This window comes from Pelecanus crispus, chromosome 13 (genome assembly GCF_030463565.1).
Source record: "Pelecanus crispus isolate bPelCri1 chromosome 13, bPelCri1.pri, whole genome shotgun sequence".
Taxonomy (NCBI): domain Eukaryota; kingdom Metazoa; phylum Chordata; class Aves; order Pelecaniformes; family Pelecanidae; genus Pelecanus; species Pelecanus crispus.
The window spans coordinates 4,380,810-4,401,022 of NC_134655.1; the positions used below are offsets into that span (position 1 = coordinate 4,380,810).

At 43.5% G+C, this 20,213-nt stretch overlaps 1 protein-coding gene across 2 annotated transcripts in view; it reads left to right on the plus strand.

Annotated features, from left to right (window-relative positions):
• The window catches only part of AMMECR1 (AMMECR nuclear protein 1), a 105,464-nt gene that overhangs the window by 20,528 nt on the left and 64,723 nt on the right, over window positions 1-20,213 (plus strand). Inside the window, exon 2 of one of the 2 annotated variants that reach the window (XM_075720453.1) lies at window positions 6,025-6,556. In XM_075720453.1, coding sequence (XP_075576568.1) covers window positions 6,025-6,556 — 532 coding nt within the window. Of the gene's footprint in view, window positions 1-6,024; window positions 6,557-20,213 lie in introns of those variants that run through there. The other variant, XM_075720454.1, reaches the window with a different exon arrangement.

Here is a 20,213-nt window from a genome sequence, read left to right on the forward strand (position 1 = left end):
AATTAACATTGTTAACAATCAATTAACATTGCTAACATTCCCCTCTTTTGTGAAATTTCTGCTCCTTGCGTTAACTAAATTTACATGAAAGTTTCATTTTGGTGTTTTTACATGAGATACAAAATCAAGTGCTGACCACTTGGGATGGTTAAAGATCTAATGCAATTCTTAGAAACAAACAGGCATGTAATTGTGGTGTCCTGATCAGATTTTAATTCTCAGCAATTGCATTCTATCCTCCTAATTTACTCATTCATTTGAAAATTAATGATGACATTTTTTCCTAATACACCTCAATTGTTGTGTCCTATTAGATTGTTGCTAGGTTTCATTAGGGGTGGCTGTGTGACTGAACTGGATAAACAGACACCTATATATTGTTCTAAATTTATTAACTTAAAACTCTTAAAGCTAGCACTTTAGAATCTTCAGAAATGAGAAATGCTATTAACAGATATGGGTTGCTTTACAGTAGTGGAAAACATTTTGTGAAGGGGACCAACTACAAACAGCCATGTCAAAAAATATGTCCTAAGGCTTATTATTAATGTATCAGCTAGCATAAATCACTGTAGCTCCACTGACCTCAATGAAACCATGGTGAATTTATGCTGAGAATATAGCTATGTAAGCTACATCATCTTTTATCACTGTACAATGGAAAAATACATTCAAAAAGCACAGGATATTGTATTAACATAATATTTGAGGAACATTCCAGCTCATGGAATTAAGCAAAAAGAATTCCATTAAAAAGCTACTACTAGTCTCACCTTTCATTTATACCAAGTGCTTTGATCCTTAGGTTTTTAATTAAATAACTTTTCTGACTCCACTGACACATTTTTTTTACCTCTAGATAGAAAACTGTCCAGTCCTAGATATTTAGTTTGACAAATAACATTTTAGAATACGTGGTGGGTTTTTTTGTTTTCTCGTTTGTTTGTTTTGGGGGGTTCATTTGGCAGGGGCTTTTTTGGCATTTTTTTGGGTGTTTTGTGGTGTTTTTTTTAACAAACCGATGCCCAGTTTTGCAGTGCAAGCTCCATGCACAGATGGTTTAACAGGACCAAACCCTAAATTTGCATAAGAGTGAAAAATGTCTGTAAAACAATGTTAATTTTAAAATAACACAGATTGGATTCACAGTATGGTGAAATTATAACATAGCTCAAAATATGAAACAGGGCCAGGATTCCAGTAACACAACATGTGAGGGCCTTTTGGCTGCTGGCTGGTATCACATCCTGAGATGACTTTTTGTACAAGATTTTTTAGAAGAGACTTCAATAGGAGCTTGATATATGGAACAATAGCAGGATATGGCCTCTAACTGGTAGGAACAATTACTGTTCTCAGACATGTGCAAGTTAACTTTCATTAACTTTATTGGATTTTGTGCACACTTTTCTGGCCTAGATTCAGAGCTGCATCTAATTTCTCCTGGGGACAGATGAGACAGGGAGCATACTGAAGAACAGGAACTATTCTGCCTAAGCAGAATATACTGAGGAAAACTCACATGAGCCTCAAGAGTGTGATAGACCAGTTGGGGAATAATGTGAGAAAGCAATACAGGCAAACCCACTTTCTTCCCAGCTACAGCCATAATGCCTTGTAGGCTGCAGGGCAGGGGAAGAGTTGTCTAGACTGTCTCCACAATGGGTGGAAACTCCTCAGACCAAAGGAATTCGCAGCATGTAAATCTTCCAGTTTTATGGCAGGCCCATCCAAAAAAGATCATTATGATGGGAAGATACAAAGTTAGAATTTAACCTTTGAATTTTGGGAGATGTAAGTACAGACTCTTCTCTAGAATAATAACTAACTGGAATAATAACCAACAACTTCATCGAGATGCTAGCTGTTTACTGCTCAATTTTTGCGGTTTGGTTTTTACAGAATTAACTGTGGTATAACATTTCCTTTAGTTCTAAGAAAGTGGAAAATGATATATTTTGAAAAGAGGGCTTTCTGTTTCCCTGTCTTTCAGTCCCTAGCTCTGAGTTTTCTACAGTCTCAAGCATAAACTACTTCCCTTCAGCCCTTTCAAGGCTCTTTATCCACCCCTTATCTTTCATATCTTTCCTCAACTGGCTTTCTTCACCTATTATTTAAAATTCAAATTTCTGGGATTTCTTACAGTTTCCCCACAAATACGTGTATCTTGGTTTTGGCTGGGATAAAGCTAATTTTCTTCCCAGTAGCTGCTATAGTGCTGTGTTTTGGATTTAGTATGGGAATAGTGTTGATAACACACTGATGGTTTAGTTGTTGCTGAGCAGTGCTTACACTGAGTCAAGGACTTTTCAGCTTCTCATACTGCCCTGCCAGTGAGGAGGCTGGGGGTGCACAAGAAGCTGGGAGGGGACACGGCCGGGACAGCTGACCCCAACTGGGCTATTCCATACCATATGACGTTGTGCTGAACAAAGAAACTGGGGGGAGTTGGCTGGGCAGGGTGCGGCCACTGCTGGGGAACTTGCTGGGCATCGGTCAGCAGGTGGTGAGCAATTGCATTGTGCATCACTTGTTTTGTATATTCTTTTATCACTGTTATTATTTTCCCTTCCTTTTCTGTCCTGTTAAATTCATCTCAACCCACCAGTTTTACCTTCTTTCTGATTCTCTCCCCCATCCCACTGCGGGGGAGTGAGTGAACAGCTGTGTGGCATTTAGCTGCCTACTGGGTTAAACCACAACAACGTGCAATTCCACTTTAGGCTGCACCTTCTCATTTTTTCCCCAGCACTGTTTAGGCTGCCCAAGGCTATTAATTCTCAATTCTGTATAGCCACTCCAATAGGCCAACACAGATTTTTGTGCGGCCCTCTGATAAACCAGACTGGAGAACTGATTTGGCTGAAAAATAATCGAAGGAAAAGAATAATTGTTTTGCAGCTTGATCTTCTGCCTCACATCTGCACAAACAGCTGCATGAACACAACAGAATGGGTGGGTCAGGAAACAGAACAATTAGCTGAGGTAGAGCTGCTTAAACCAACATTACTACTACTGCAGAAATGCACACAGAACCACAGCCTAAGCGTGCTATTTTAAGGACCCTTTTAAATCCCTCACCTGTCACAGTGCCTATTAAAAGAATTGATACTAATAAGGCAAGGATTATATCACTGCTGCTTACTGATGCTGCCCAATTTTGGCTCATTGTTTCCTTGTTCTGGTTGTTCTCATCTTTGTTTTTTTTTTTTTTTTTTGTGAGGTACTGAGAACATAGATCATCTTTTGGCCTACTTGAGAACAATCCGACTTCTACTACAGTCAGTGCAAATTTTACCTTGGATTCAAAAGGAATTGGATCGTGTCTGTTAGCATACTATTTCCCCCAGATACCAGCCATTCTGATTTTTTTGTTTAAGAAGGGGGCAATCCTTCAGAGCAGCTTTGGATCACTGAGAAATATCTTTCTGCAAATAATTCTATTCTTCTTATCATCATTTCTCTAACAGCTCTTTTCAAGAATCTTGGGTTGTGACTTTTAATTAAAAAATTAATTTCAATCTCTCATTTGTTACAAGTGACAATTCTAAAATCACTCGGGCTTTAGAACATGAGGTGAGCAATAGTGCTAAACAGCTGGAGTCATAAAGGAGAGCTACATCACACCTAAATTACACTGATCTAATTGCACTACCATACTGACTCCATTTGTACTGCTAAAGAACTTGTTTTTTATACTGAGTTCACTCAGTACATTTGACTGCATATGAGGCACAGCATAGTCATCCACCAACAGGAGAAAATCTGCTAAAGTTAGCAAAATATAGAAGTACTACATACGTGAAGGAACTGAACACATTCAGGGTTCCTTGTAATAAGAAACATAAAGGTCCTTGAGACTTAACTGAAGCACAGGGCCAATGAAACAGATGTTGCAGTTAACTGAAGCCATCTTATCCAAAGAATAAACTCTTCTTTAAATATAAATGGAAATTTTCCATTGAGCTATGAAAAATGTTTTGCGAGTCTGCAGTCCTCTCCACTTCAAGATACTGACAAAAAAATTTGATAATACAGTTGTGTCTTCCCGATTACATTGCACTGAAGTAAAATAGGAGCACAACTATAGGCAAATACAGCAAAGAACACCTGCAGAGGTGGGAAAAAAAGTAAGCTGTTTTAAATGCATAAGTAATATATTTAATTTACCCTTTCATTCAGGGACCATTGTAATGCAATATTTAATCAAAAAGTGAGCGCTGTGCAGTATCAGTAGTCTTGATACTGCTTAAGGATGTCAGTCCTAGCTCTGAGACTTACACTGAACGTTACAAATATGTGTCCCAGTGGAGTGAACGATTTATATTTATGTCTGTATCACGAGCTTTCGCAATTATTTGGTATTTTTACAAATATGGTGTTAAATAATGTAGGCTGGTAAAAAAAAAAAAAATTAGAAAAAGCCAGAATTCAATACCTGGAGAAACTGTTTTCCCAAAAGCAACAGAAGGTGTCACTGCTAACTGATTTTAAACAAATGAATCCCCTAAGTGGAAAACACTGCCTTTGTTTTGAAAGAAACTTGAAAGTTGGTTGAGGGGAACTGGGTTCCTTTCTTAAGTATTCTCCAACTCCAAACATAAACATTACATTTAAAAATGTAAAAGACTGCTTTACACCATCTAATTCTTCTCCATTCTGTTTGCTATTATTCCCCCGCAGCTGTTTCACCTCAGGCTATGATTCACAGTCAAAGCCAGAGAAGTTTAGGCCAGTATTTGGACAGAAACCCTCAAAGGGCTTTTTAACCCGCTAGTATTGGAGCTCTAGTAACTGGGGATTTTCTCTTCAAATCCATAATTCAAAATCCGGACAAAATCAAGATCATGAGGATGCTGGAGAAATCATTTCCAACAAGAAATGTAAAACTGAGTCTCTGAGTAGTTTACGACTGTGAAAACTTTCTGTAGACTGCATTTTAGCTCAGATAATGACCGTCTGTCTCTCTAAACTCACGATATTATTTTAACTCTATGGCAGTCCTCACTCCCTTGTCTTCCTTGATACTGTGGTGTTGCTATTCTATGTTAAACAGCTGTTACATCCCATGCCAGAGATAACACTGACGGGTGAGGTGTTATTTTCTAAATATACATACACACAGCTTTTGAACTACTTTATAGCCCTTTGCAAGTCTCACCATAAATTCAGATATACGTGAGGCTAATATAAAACACATTTCCCCTCCCACCCCGGTAGCTTGGTAAGCTTCATTTGAGATGTGTGGAGCACTGCAGGAACTCGGCATCTTTTTCCCTCTGGAATTCCCTTCCCTAGAGCTCTCACCATGGGAAAGCCTGGGCTGCAGGCACCGAGGGCTGTGGTCTCACAGGGCAGCAGCCGCTTGCCCCGCAGCTGAGGGCCTACGCTCTGAGCCGCTCCTTATTGGATGGGAAGTAACTAACAGAGCTGTAATTAAAAAAAAAAAAAAAAAAAAATATATATATATATATATATAAAGCCCGTAGCTTTTAGCCATCACGACTGCATGTTTAATAGGTGCATCCAAGCACTCTCTCAGCCTGCAGACTCCAAGACAGCCCCTCGCTTCGCTGCTTTATTTTTTTTTTCCCCCCTCCCTTCTCTTCCCAAGAGAAAGGCATCTCAGGTCACTTGAATTATTTAGCGGGGTGTTTTTAACCATCTCAAGGGCTTTGCTTCTGCCGCGCGGCTCCTGCGGAGCTCCAGCTTGTGGGGGGTTTTTTATCATTATTTTTTTTTTTTTTAGCACGCGGGGTGGAGTTGCTCCACTTCCCTGGCAGAAGGAGGAGAAAAAGCCCGGGGGGGAAGGCGAGAGGGGCGGCTCGGCGTGTGGAGGGGAGGGGAGAGGCCGCCAGGCCCCGCCGCGGCCGCCACACCTGCGGGCCGCGCTGCCCCCGGCCCCGGGCCGCTCACCGGCTCGCTCTAACGCAGCTCTCTCTGTCTCTCCCCCTTCTCCCTCCCGCTCCTCATTCATTCTTCCCCCTTTCCCGCCGCTTCCCTCCCGCCCCCTCCCCGTTGCAGGCGGAGCGGGCCCGGCAGGAGGCGGAGCGGGCCGCCGCACGTCCCCCGGCCGGTCGGCCGGCCCCCCCGCCATGGGTCGGAAGCGCTGCGTGGGGGGAGACGGCTCCAAGATGGCGGCGGGTTGCTGCGGGGTGAAGAAGCAGAAACTCTCCAGCTCCCCTCCCTCGGGCTCGGCCGGCCCGGGAGGCGGCGGCAGCGGCTCCCACTGCGGCGGGGCGGCGGCGGCGGGGGGCGAGCCGGGGGCGCTGCCCCCGCCGGGGGGCTCCCGCCTCAACGGCCTCGGGGGGCTGGCGGGGGGCGCCGCCGGCTGCGCCCTCTCCCCGCCGCTGCCGCCCAGCTGCGGCGGGGGCCCCGCCGGCCTCTCCCCGCCGGCCGCCTCGCTGCTCTCCTCCCCCGGCGCCGGCTCCGGCGGGCCCGGCTGCAGGAAGATGGTGGTGTCGGCCGAGATGTGCTGCTTCTGCTTCGACGTGCTCTACTGTCACCTGTACGGCTACCAGCCCCCGCGGAGCCCCCGCTTCACCAACGACCCCTAGTGAGTATCGCCGCCGCCGTGCCCCGGCCCGCCGCCCCCGGCCCGCCCTACTGCGCGCCCGGCCCGCCCGGCTCCCCCGGCCGGGCGCCCCGCCGGCACCCGCCCCCTCTCCCGCCGCCGCCGCCCGGCCCCTGTCCTCGCCTGGCCCCGGCCGCGGCCCGCCTGTCCCGGGGCCTGGCGCTCGGGCGCCCCCGCCCCGCGGCCGTGCGGGCGCCGGCCGGGCTCCCCGGGGGCCGCGCTGCCCTCCCGCGCCCGGCTCCCCTCAGGGAGCGCCGCGCCGCCCGCCCGCCTGCCCCCCTGGGCCGGCCGCGCCGTGAACCCCTGCCGCGCCCCGCGGGGGCAGCTCCCCGCCGCTCCCTCACACCTCCGGCCGCGCCTGCCCCGGCAGCGCCCTGCTCCGAGCCGCCTTTGTGCGAGCGCGGCGGGCCGGGCTGCGCGCCCCGGCGTGGGCTCCGCGGGGCCCGGGCTTCGCGGCGGCCTCGGGCTGCGGGCGCTTCCCGCAGCGCCCCGGGCTCCGTGCCCGCTCCCCGCTCCTGCTTTGCCTTCAGTAGCGCCCGCTCCGCGCTGGTTTCGCCGGCAGCCCTTGCTGGGACCCCTTCGCTCGGCGGCCTCTGGCCGTGTGTTCTGCCTGAGCACGGGCCTCTGCCTCGCCGGTGCTGGGTGGTGAGCACCCAGCGCAGGGACCTGTCGTGCGAATCCCGGATTTGCGAGCGCTGGTGTACCGGTACGCTCCCTGTGCCGGGCGCTCGTAACGCTACCGCGGTCTCAAACTGTGCGGAGTCCTTGCTTTGTAACGACCCCTGAAGATCACCCGGTTGTAGACATCCTGAGTAATCCACCACATCGAATTCCCGGAGTTTTGAACAGATTGCATAAACACCTGTTACTCCCATCCTCCTCCGCCTCCCAAGCCTCCTTGTGAGAGCCTCCACCAAGGGCCTGCTTCGTGCCCGTCCCTGGCCGCTCTTGTTCAGTGTTTGTCCTGAGCCCCGTGCCCTCCCGCCTTCGGAAGCGACCTGCCGGGACGGCGTTGCCCAGCGTGTCGGCACCTGCAGCCTGCCTGCGCCGGGGAGCCGGGCGTGCTCTTAGAGAGTTCAGACACTTCAGGGAGTAGTTTCTCTCTGACAGGAAGTTACTTCCTCTCAGCTGGGACGAGTTACTGAGTCGCTGCATGCTCCAAGTCTGTTTGAATGCAAAGTTAACGTGAGACGTTGTTGAAATTAAGTTTCTGCTGTTTTACTTTGCTTTTAAATGGGATGGAGCTCGTGTGGTGAGTTTCCAGGCTTCAGCAGAGACTCAAGTGTGTTGGTCCACCAGAGAGCATGTCACTTGTTTCCTCTTACGTGTCGTATGGCTGTCGAATCTGTGAGAACCCGTACTTTACCAGTACTTAATACAAATTTTCTCTGTGTGTCCTAGACCCTCGTGCACCCTCAGCAATGCAAATGGTTATCGTGCAGTCCGTGTTTCGTTAATGAGACGTAGTGTATGCTTCTCAACGTTAAAAATAACGTAATGTATTAATGATCTTATTTGGAGTCCTTGCTATTCTAACACCCAGGATCTATACATCTCTTGCGTACTTTCAGCTGCTGTCATGACAACCCATCTCTGTGGATTCCTACTTAACCTGCCACCCCAGCAAGTCTTCCCTATACGCTCTTCATAACTCCTGTGTGATTACATCAGAGTACCAATAATGAAAGGAGGGCAGGGAGACTCCACTGTGAGTTTCTTTACCCAGGTCTTTTGTAAATCTATGTTTGTCCTTTTGTAGATACCACCTGTTTAGGAGCTGCTGCTCTGAGTAGCCATTTTGCTTTGTGTTGTCCTGTGTCTGTTCTCCATCCCAGACCACTATAGGTTACAGCATCAGCTTTGTGCCGTTTCACTCTTTCGTTGCTGTCAGAGAGTGGAATTCTGTCTGTGTCTCTCTGTAACAATATTACCTTGTTGTTGCTATGTTTTTTTAATTGTATTGTGGAATGTTTCGTTGAACAGATTAGTGCTACTGTCTCTGTTTTGTTAGTGGAGGAAACTGAGGTGGGGTGGAGATCTCGCCACTGAAACGTTTTCCAGTAAGCACTTTGATTCCTCTTAGTAACCAGTAGATCACTTCACCTTTCTGCTCCCACTTCTTGCTTTAACGGTAATACAATAGGAAATTAAGTACAATGAGTTGTATTTTTCTAAAATTCGTATGTGTGCTTAGGTGTTCTTCAGATTTAGTTGCTAGACCTGGTGAAAAGTTGCTGTACCAATGGATGGCTGAAAATGGCATCGCCATTAAAATTAGTGATATCATTTCTGCTTATTCCCATGCTTGTGCCAGCATGCATGGGTTGTACAGATTGAGAAATGATCTAATCATAATTTTATTTTTCTCCCTGGTTAGTCTTCACAGAGATTGGTTCCCCCTAGATCGTTGCATGGCTTCACAAACACTTGTGCCTGCACAAGTATGAGGTGGGAATAAGCAGACAGATGGCAGAACTGCTGCTTTCAGCAGCCTCGTGAGCTGATTATGTTTGTGCAGTTGGGGAAGCAACTTTGAAAAAGTTCTTCAGTATTACATGGAAAATTCTAGGTTGGTGAATAAATTGCTCCTGCTGAGTGTTCAGAGGCAGCATGACTTCAAGCATTCAAAAGATTTGCAGACAGTCTTATCGATAACTGGGTAGCTCACAAAGATACGATGTTGTCTTCGAAGCTGAGCTTCATCCTGTACAGCAAAAAAACCTGAATGAGAACTGGCAGTTTTCAGTGAATGTATGTTGCCGCTTTTTGCCTGGAATCCTTTTGGAAGTTTTGTCCGTAGACCAAAAGATCTGTTCTAAGAGTAGTAGTCTAAAATAATGTATGTGAATTCTAGAAATATTTTTTTTTTATATTACATTAATTACAGGGAGGATGAAAGATCTGTAAGCAGGTATCCTCACACAGGCATGACTCATGTTCCTTGCAGGTCTTTGAACAATGAAACTGGGCATGATCAAAGAAAAGCAGGTGGCTGAATCACTTGGACAAGGGGTTCTGGTGCGTTGTCTTTTGAACAAAACCTGCTTGTGACACCTCCGGATTTTCGTAACTTTTTGATGCCAAGGTGAGGACCATGGCAGGGCTCGAAGGGAAGGAAATTTGGAGCAGTTAGTAGGAATGAGACCAAATGCCTGTTTTGAAAGGGTGCAGGTTTTGGACTCTAGCACAGCCCATACATGGATGAAATAGGTGGCATTTTCATATCTCTGACTAGTTCCTAAAGCACAGGATAGGGGGTGTTGGTTGAGGGTAGTGCTAGGGAGCTGGGTTGGAAAGAGTGACTCATGTAGTCAGAAGAAGGTAGCTGGAAGATACTGAATCTGTCCAGCAGTGTCTTGGCGAGAATAGGCTCACCAAATCCTTCCAGCCACAGGCTTCCTCTTCTCTTGTAGGCTTCCATTGGTCTCCCAACGTTTTATTCTATCGCTGTCTTAATTGAAGAGCTTTCTTCTACCTATAATTTCACTTCACTTTGAGTTGCTCGCTAAGTGACCCCTTCCCTTCTTCATGGGATATGTTCTGCAGGGCATGCGCTTTCCCCTTGTTTCTAGCAGTGTGGTGGCTCAAACTACAGGTGCAGAAGGAGTGTGAAAATTATCCCGGAGGTGTGGAAGCTGATACAAAGTTTGAAAATTGCTGCCCCAGACAAAAATTGTCACTTACACAAAGTGTCATTCAGACACTGGTATTGAAACGCAGTTTGATGAGTAAAGTTATAGAACACTGCAGTTGATTAAAGACATTTTTTTTTAGAAGTGGCCATAGAAATAAATTGTAAGGGGATGCATGAAGAGTTGTAAAAACATTTTACCCCACTCATTTAGGGAGAAGGAAAACTGACTAGCCTTTTTTCCTGTGTTTGTTACCTTTCTGACAAATAACTTGCATCCCTTTATTTCCTTTCTGGTTTGGTCTTGCGCAGCACACCCTGTGCCTCCGTGGTCAGTGGAAACAATACTATGTCCTGCCTTCCATTGTGGAAGTGGGAAAGGGCCGCCCGCCAGTGCGAAAGGGCTCAAGGTTCACACTACTCACTACTATTTTTCTTCTAGTAGAAAAGTGTTTGAGTGGAAGTGCAAGCGTGTGCAGGAAGGTTGTGACAGGATGGGAAGGGTAAGTGTGTGAAGAGGAGTTCAGTTAAGCTGTGCTGTGGGGAATGAGGAAGACTTTTTTCCTTAAGGATTCTCACATCTCTGCTCACTGTAAAGATTTCCCTTGGCACACAGAAATCACCCTTCTGAGGAGTTTTTGATCCTGCGCGGTGTCTGCCTCAAGCTCTTCATCATGCCTACTTAATTTTAATGGCGACATCTTCGTGGGGAAGACCTTGTATGGCAGTCCAGCAGGTTAATGCATTTGCCGGTTCTTTGCTTCTTATAGTCTCTTCCTGAAGGTCACCTGCTAGCGAACAGGATTATTTTAGTGGTGACCACCCATACTTGACACAATTTTTAAGGGGAGTCGCTTGTTCTGCTCCTGTCACCTGGTACCTGGTAGCCAAGAACAACACTTTGCAGCTGGAGTGGCTAATGCAGCCCGTGCCCTGCTTCCCATCTGACTGAGAAGCTCTTGGGAAAGATCTTTACCGTGAACGTCTTGCATCAAATGCCTAGAAGATGGCTTGCTCATACCCTCCTCATCTGGCAGGGGGGTCTGCGCCAGAGGCATTAAGCGGTGCGTATAGCCGATCTGCATACCTGTGGTAGATCTGGTGCTTTAGGGAAGCATCAGACCCGCTGTGCCTGCGCGGGCTGCCAGCCCTCTGCACGTGCGGAGGCTCCAACCGCCAGACAGAAGCGTTGCTGGCAACCATGTTCTTTGCCATAGGGATAATCTGTATGGCTTGACCATCTTCTGTGACTGAAGACCTCTGGATTAAAATATTTGCTAGGCGATATCCAGTCTTGACCTAAAGGCTTAACTTGGAAATCCACCAGTTCCTTTCTTCATTGGTGACTTGTAGTATTTTCCAGCAACTGTTCCATTTGGCTACAGGACAGAGATATAGATATGCTGTAGTGTTGATGTGCCTGACCTTTGTATTTCATTGCATTTTCAGATCTAAGATCTGTCAGTTTATATGTTCTAGAAGGGTATGGGGTAGCAGTACTACGCTACCTTAATTCTTCACTAGTGAGGTTTGGAGACATTTAAATTTAATGCAGTTTAAAAATGTGGAGCTAGCTAATCTTGTGCCTGTTAGTTTTCACACTCTCAAGGAAAGTTGTGATTCTGCTCAGAGTGAGTGTAAATTGACCCTGTAGTAAAGAGATGGTTCTACGGTTTGTTACTGGCCATCCAGTTTTTGCCTTAGTTACTGTGTCTTGATACTCTGTTGGCACTAGTGGTGGTGATTTGCTAGTAATTTAGATTGAAGTAGTTTAAAATCTTCCTGTACAGTCCCAAACCTGATTTTTTTCCAAAATGCTGAAGTATTCTCTGATGCTTTCGTTTAGGGTGTTGAATAAAGATTAGGCTTGTCTGTAGGTGTGTACATATGCTTACACATACATGTACCTAAAAATCTTACAGCTTGCAAGTTCATAGGATTACATGCTTTTCTCAATTTCTTGTTTCTTGGCTGCAGACTGATTTCCTGTTTTAGTCTCTACAAGTTACTGTAATGTTTAAAGTTGGAGCCTTGTCCTTGACTCCTTGCTTGCCTTGGTATATGCTTCATTACAGGCGTTTTTGTGAAACTTTGCCTGGAAGCTTACCAAAGCATGAGTTTCACATTGTCTTAAAAAAAACAACGTTCTTCCTTTGCAATCCCTATTCAGAGTTCAGCTGTACCTATTGACTATTTGTGATGTCAGAAGTTTGAAATTTTGTTGTTTCGCTGCAGGACTTTGTTGTATGGCAGTGGAGACTTACTTGTGTGGCAGAGTCTGTGCAATAATTTGTATTTATTGTCACACTCGGTAACATTACAGAACAGCTATAATGATTGCTTGGTCATGGCTAAAGATCAACACTAGTCATAAAACAAAAAAACCAGCAATAAAGCACACAGACAGGGAAGTGTTCTCTTGTGTCTGTGCGTCTGTCTGACTTCATTCTGTTTTTCATGTGAATGTCATGTGGTTTTGTATAAGCTTCAGTATTTTCTTCTGACTTAACACGGTCTTTACTGTTGAATATTAAATGTTGGAGTATGAAGTGGTGGTTCTTTCAGAGTGGCATTCTGCGGTACACGTTTTTAAAACACAGTACAGTAGAAAATGTGTATTTTGACAGGTGTTGGCAGTGCTCAGCAGGGAATTCCCAGCATATTTGAAAGCAGGACTGGTGAATGCATCTTGGTACAGCAGAGGAGGACAAGGGATAAAGCTACATGGCTTCAGAAAGGACTTACCTTTGCCAGTATGTTTGCCTTCTGATACGATTGATGAATGGAGAAAATATTGCTATGATAAACTCCAAGTTAGGTTAACTATAATTTGAGGGCTTTTTCCTTTATAAGCTCATTTTAGCGAGCTGTTCTTATGTCCAAATGAGGTAGTTTCTATTATTACAGGAGATCATATCATAGGCAGTCTTAAGGATGGACCCTGGTTTTGTTTCTTCAGCTAAAAACAATCACCACAAAGTTATGGTAAATGCTCTGATTTCACTGCAATACTCGTTTTGCAGAAGTTAGTCGTTCTCACACCACTTGCAGGAGGAGTCAACAGCCACCTCTCCCTGTGCCATCAGTCTGGTCATTCATTTTTATTGCCTCCTTTGTTTTAGTTACATTCACATCTTTTGTCATGTTTTCTTTTACTCTGTCCTGTACTGAAGGTAACTTCCTGCTAAAGATTTCCGTGTATTTTGCAAATTCAAATTTTGACATTGTTTTTGACATTATATATTCCTATTTAACCTGTCTGCCAGTGAGCAAAATATGTTTTGGGTCTGGATTTGACTTACTTCATGTGTACATCTAACCCAATATTCTTTGCTAGAAATTGTGGAGGACTTGATTTAAGAATGCAGATATTTTATCTGGAGTTACTAAAAGAGTGCAAAGCTCTGCCTCTTCTTCAGTTGTGAGTTAAACATGTTGTTTCTTATGACACCTTTATAATTGTAATGTTTTCTGGCATTGAATGCTAAAACAAGAGGAATCTAATGTTGGGACTTTTTTTTTTGTCATATCTGTTAAGAAACAAGTAGATATCATCTAAGTGTATGGACAGTTCTGTTATCAAGCCCTAAACATCCTTTTAACTTCTCATCTCCAGATAGATAGGGAGGGGTTGCTATTGTTGACAACTAAGAGATAACCAGGAAATAAAAGTTTGGAAGATGGGGCTAGCTCAGCTTAATTTACAGTTCTAGGCTGTGACCAGTCAATGAATGAAATATATTTATCTAGTCCATAGTTTTTGGTTCTCTGAATCAGACTCATGCCATAATTAAGGGTGCAAACTCAGTACGCCAAGCTGTCTGTTTTTACATTAAGTACTTGTTTACAGTTAACTGCAGGTTTCCCATAGCATCAAATTATTGTCTTCAGAAGTAGAAGTGCTAGTATGCTAACACAGAAGTTGTTTGAGCCATATACTGGTGGTTTCTGTGGTAAGTGTCTCTGTGGAAGGCAGGAAAGATGCAAATTATTTAAAAATAATAGTAGACTCATCAGACTTTGGCCAATACAGAAACTGTTGCTAGGCTGGAGGCCAAAACAAGTCCAGTCAGGCTCTGACCCTCATTAGCAAAGCATTATGAAAATGCTTGACCTTTTTTATGGTGTTCATGTTCCTACGCAGTGGGGTATTACATTGGTGCTCAGTTTGGCATTGCAAAGTTTGCATTTAAATAACAAGATGGGGCAGCTCTACTGCAGCTGATTCACAAATTCTCAAAAAGGTGTCCTTTAATAGCAAAGAATGTTAGGGAGTGCAACAGCTGTAGAATAGAATGTAGCTGTTAAATTGGTCCTAGTGCTGCATTCGGATAGTATGTAGTTAATCGTTTGAACTTGGATTGATACATTATCTAGATTTCCTTACTGTTTGTCAGTGCTGTGGTATATGCTGACTGACCAAAAGCTGTGGTGTCTTTCAGCCCAGCGCTGTAAAGAGTAGGTGTCTTTCCTGGGCTACTTGTATGACTTTTTAAAAAGCCTTTCATTTTCATAACTGGGATCTTGTCAAAATGGATCAGCGTAAAGGGCTTCATTTGTTCAGTGGGTTACTCCCCTGCTCCGTTGGCCATAAACATTTATTCTGTGAGATATTTGTTGCATTGGTCACATCGCTTCACTCCTGCTGTCCCCCTTCCGGACCGCACGTACATTTCTGTGCCTTACAGGATATGCCTTAAATTTCTGTGATCTGACTGGGCTTTGATAGCTTCCTGGAAGGCAGTGCTTCTTGTGAGTATGTGGATATTGCTTTGCCACACTGAGTACTTGCAGCCAAGGTTATTAAAGCGCTAATTTCATGAGAATGACATCTTATGGAATGCAGAACAGCTCCGCTGAGTTGTGGCAAGGTCACTGGGACAGCAGCCATATAGACATACGTATGTCTTCCAGAGCACTCGTGCCTTTCTGTGTTATAGGGAGTGAGTTCTCACAATCCTTAATGCCGTAGAAAATCTCATTTTATGCCCTTCTTCCCATTAGCTTGAACTCTGTGGCATTGTTGGCACAGCCTAGGGCTGTGGTGTTTGTAATATATGAGCCTTAGACAGACTCCTGTAATTTATGCTTTAACCCTCTGCCAGCAAAGATGTCTCCTCTCCAGGCTTCACTGGCACGTGATGGGTTCCAGCATCTGCTACGTTGCCCACTTCACTGGGTGGTACTTGGGAGTCCATGTGTGAAACGGAAGAGGAAGGAGGGAAGGATCCTTGTCATAATCCTCTTGTAATCAGCATCAGAATTACTTCTGCTGCATCCTTTCCAGAGAGTTAAATCACTTTCCTTGTTTTCCATGTGGCATTTTGCACAGCAATAAGAATTGTGTGGATGAAGCCCTGGAGTTCATGAGTTTTAGGTGTATTAGGAAAGGTGGAAAAAAGTGTGTGATCCTCCACTGATGGGCAACAACAATGTGAGTCAATTAAGTAAATCTGGTTGCTTCCAGCCCCTTTTCCAGGTAACTGTAAGAATGTAAGGAGTGGGTGCCACACCATTTTCCTTACCCGGTAAGTGAGCACAAGGATAAGTTCAGCTGTCAGTGAATGACAAGTTGCAAGGCAGTTTTTTCTGTATAAATAAAGATGCTAAAAGATTGACTTTTGGGGAAGATGATGTGCTAGGTAGAGGTCCCTTGTAAGCTTCATAAGGAGAAAAAGGTTTTTTTTTTTCCCTAGTCCTTAGTACTTTAATTTGGCTGCCACATTAAGCAGGCAATGAATGCAGTCAGAAAAGTGTTGCACAGGCCTTCTCTAAGTAGTCTTTCTGCAGAGAGAGTATTGGAGGCTGAGGAGGTGGTTGAAAAACCCACAGAAAAGGTGTAGTCGTAGTGAGGAAAGAAACCCTCTTCAAAGACTGCTGCAGTGCCTGCGGGGAGGTGAGTAATGTACCCCTTGCAAGTGATGTATCCCTTATGCATGAGGGGAACAAAACTTCAGCAAGCCACTGGCCCAGATGAAAAACTGCAAGCCAAGCAATGGAAGGCAAGTTCTTGTGGTACAGTGTTGTACAAGTGGTTATCCAAACTCTGAAGAACCAAATTGAAATGTAATATTAAAACTAATCGCTGTAAACATGCTGATAGAATGTGAAATTCTACTGATTATAGATTCATTGTTCCTTAAGAAATAGGAGCATAATTCTGGCTCTGATTCAGTTCAACTGGAACTGAAAAGTAAACAGATAGAGAACAGGCAGGTGGCAAAAATCTCATGTGCGATACTCACCACCATAATACCTGAATTCCTGTAAAATACTGGGAATAAAAGTTGAAAGAAGGTAAAGATTAGTGCTGTTCATTTGGAAGAAATGCTGGATAAAACCAAGCACTAAAAATAGAGGGTTATAAAGAAGGATAAATAGAATATAAATTACCTTTCTCTTATTTCACAGAAAACAGATTCAAGTGAGACAGATACTCCCATATACGCTTACCATTGTGGTCTCTTTTCACCTCAAGGGTGAATTGTTGCGGTTTGCTGTGCTTGGACTATATTTTAACATAGAAATGTAAGCCACTGCAAAAAGTAGCTCCCAGTAGTGCTTCTTTTTGGGAGAATATGAAATCTGTGCTTCCGGTTATTTGCTGCCAGCTGCTTTTGGTTTTTTTTTTTATTTCCCCCCCCCCCCTTTTTTTTTTTTTTTTTTAATTTTGGAGTATTTCAAAGTGTTAAGTTTTTTTACATACGTCATGTAGGTGGCTTGGAATAACCTACTCAAAGACTGCCTACTGCCCTATACCATTCTGGTAACTTAAGTGTTTTCTTCCTCTTTAAATGTGTCAGAGATGCTCAGCAGCAGAGGACTCTTACTTGTCATAAACTGAAAGTAGTTAGACTAGACAGGATGGATGAAGATAGAAGAAGGTGATGCGTGCTCTGCCGCTACGATGTGTTTTATGATAAGTGGTTGGAAATAAGAAACTTTTGTCCCTGCTGAATAAGTGGGCTATTCCTGAATGGTTCCTAGTATGGTTTCTGACAATTTTTGCAGACTGAGACTGTCAAAATTCATAAATTGAATTATGGAGGCTATAAGTCTGATTATTTTTGAAGTTTTCACTGAAGTTTTGTCTTGGTTTAAAAAAAGTTCTTGTTTTTTTTTCCCTAAGGAAAAGTGCTAAGCCATTGATACATGCTTAGGTATGGTTTAATCTTAAAAGTCAATATGTTGCAGATTGGAGATGTGAGATATTTACTCTTCCTCTGAGCAGTAGTCATCTAAACGTATGGATCACAGACATACATCCAAAAGTTAGGCAGCGTAAGCACAGTATACTTTCTTGGTTTTCATTTTCTGTAGAGTGTTTAATGGAAATTGCTCTGGAGGAGAAAACTAAGAGCAGTCCAGAGTGGTCTCTGACATTTTGATACTAAAGTTTAGGTTTTTGGAGATGCCAGAAATTTCTTGGAAGTTGCCATTGCAGAGATCAGTAATCTTCAGATGGTTCCACAGATAAGGCCTCTAATTGTTTTTAAGTGATTAGATTAGTCTAAAAAGAAAGAGAGAATCTTGCACAAAAACATTGGCCATTGGACCCCTCAGTGTTTCCAGGATTTTGCAAGTTCTGTCCAACTTCTTTGTATGCAAGTTATTAGAGGTGGCAAGTGTGACTTGAAGGGTAAATCACTGCAGCGAGATTGGGAAGACTTGTGTTCTGTTCCTGACCATGTCATTATGGTGGACAAACCTGGATGAGACCCTCAATCTCTCTACCTTGTGTCCTTACTGAAAAAAATAAGGTACCTCAACCTACTTTTTCTTTGTTAAGTTAGTAGTGAGAGGGACTACAGAAATTGGCTATTGTTGCGATTGTTCTTTCCCTTGACTGGATTACCCTGAAAGGCACGCCAGGAAGCTTTCCAGACTTGGCTCAGGATATTTTTGCCTAAATTGGCAACATGGAGGCATACACTTTTTTTTTTTTAAGCTGTTATCCATTATATCTGAAATGAATTACGGTTGTACTCGTGTTGGCTTGAATCCTTTGAAGGCTATTGTTGCTTCTCAATTAAATCACAGAATTTTCAATGAAATTTTTTTTTCAGGATAGTTTTCTCCATTTGGGTACTCTTAGTCGTAGTATCCTCCTTCAGCTTTCTAGGCTACTATTCAGTGAATCCTTTCTCTGAGAACACCTTAGACAGTTTTAAGTCTGTTACTGCAAGTTGAAGACAAGACCTTCTGAAAATCATTTTGTTTCTGCTCTAGACATCCTGTGTGTCCTAGTTGCATGAACACCATGCTTTTATGGGCATTTTAGAACTGAGAGGAGAGTATGTTTACTCATTTACTGCCCTGTTAGAGCCAGTAAACTATGGTTCTGTAGTGAAACAAGATTCCTTGATTTACTGGATGTTGGAAAATGGAGACGAGCAGAAAGAGAAGGTAGGGTGGCAAGGAAGGTACAAGTGGTGACCGTATTATACTTCCCCAAATATTTCTCTAGTGTTCAGCAACTTGCAGTTTGGGATGTTTTGAGCCAGAAGCAACATCTTTTATCAGTAATTGTCCCCAACATCACCCCCACCCCCACTCCCCCCAGCAATGGGTTGATTGTAATGAAATTTTAATGAGGCACAGTTGGAAGGAGGATCAGAATGCTGTACAGCAATGATTGAAATACTTTAGGGCCTATACTGTTAGAAATGGGATGAAAATCAGTATTTTATAGAGCAGCTTCATGTACTTCAGGAGTAATTAAAAACTGATTCTGTAAGTTAGGAGTTTGTTTCTTTCCTTAGTGGTTTCCAGGTATTACCAGTTGACTGTCAGTTGTCTTTTTTGCCTTCATTATGCTATAGATATGTAAAGGGCAAGAGAAATTACCAGTTATCAGCATTAAATACAATTGTACAAGAGAGTGGCTGAGATCTTATTTGTAAAACTTTATGGTTCTGCTACTCTCAGGAAAAAGACATTTTCTGTTTGCAGAGCAGGGCAGCCAGAGTGCCTGGAAGAAGTGTGAGATCAGCTTGCAAAGGAAGATGAGAAGAGCTAGGCTGCTTTAGAGGATTGGAACGATAGCTGAGGTACAAAATTTGATCGGGGGTGGTGTGTATGTATATGTGTGTATACATACTGGTGTATGTGTGTATAATATATATGTTTGTGTATGTGTATACAGGAAGAGAAAGACAGAGGGACACAAATTAACTGTTTAAATTAGATGCCAGTACTGCGAGAAGAACAAAAGGGTATAAAATGACTGTGAATAAGTTTTATATTAAGAGTGTAAGGTTTCTACTTACTGGAGCAGTATGGCTTTATAGTAACCTTTAACAGGATTAATGGGGGCAAGCAATTCAAATAGTTTAGGTAGATCTTGATTACTTTATGATAAGAAATATATGATGCATTGCCTTTGGTAGTGTGCTTAATAGATTTGATAGATTCTCTCTGAGTTCATTGGAGTGGATTTGGGCTTTAGGCATCAGTGTGGGTTTTTTTTTCCTTGTCATGGTCCCCCTGTGAAAGGGTACTGATGGATGGCAATAATCCTGGTCCCTTAGTGGCTTGTGCCTTGCTAGAATGTTCTAGATTGAGAAATCTTCTGGTGATGAAGTTTTCAAGAATGAAAACATTAGTTTTGCCATTGAAAGTCTCCAGTTATCAGGCTGTTGTGACAAAGCATGTCTTCTCTGTATCACATTATTGTCAGTTTATTTCTGTCTTAAAAATTCCTCTTTTTTTTTTTTTTTTTAAATTGACGCTTGCAGATGTTGGTAAATTGTTCATGTCCTCTTGTACAGCCATAGTAGTTAGTAATGATCCACAGATACTTCTGATACAGAAGTTCAGTGCTGTCACTGATAGCTTCTGTGTCTGCATATGGGGATAGGTGTTTTAAACTGTGACACTGATACTTTTTGGTTTTTTCTTTTAAAGGAGAGATGCAGAATGGTGATGATAGATGAAGTTTAATATCTTATCTCTAAGGACTGTTAGATGAACTCTCTGTAGGCAGCTTTTGATAGAAAAGTGGAATAA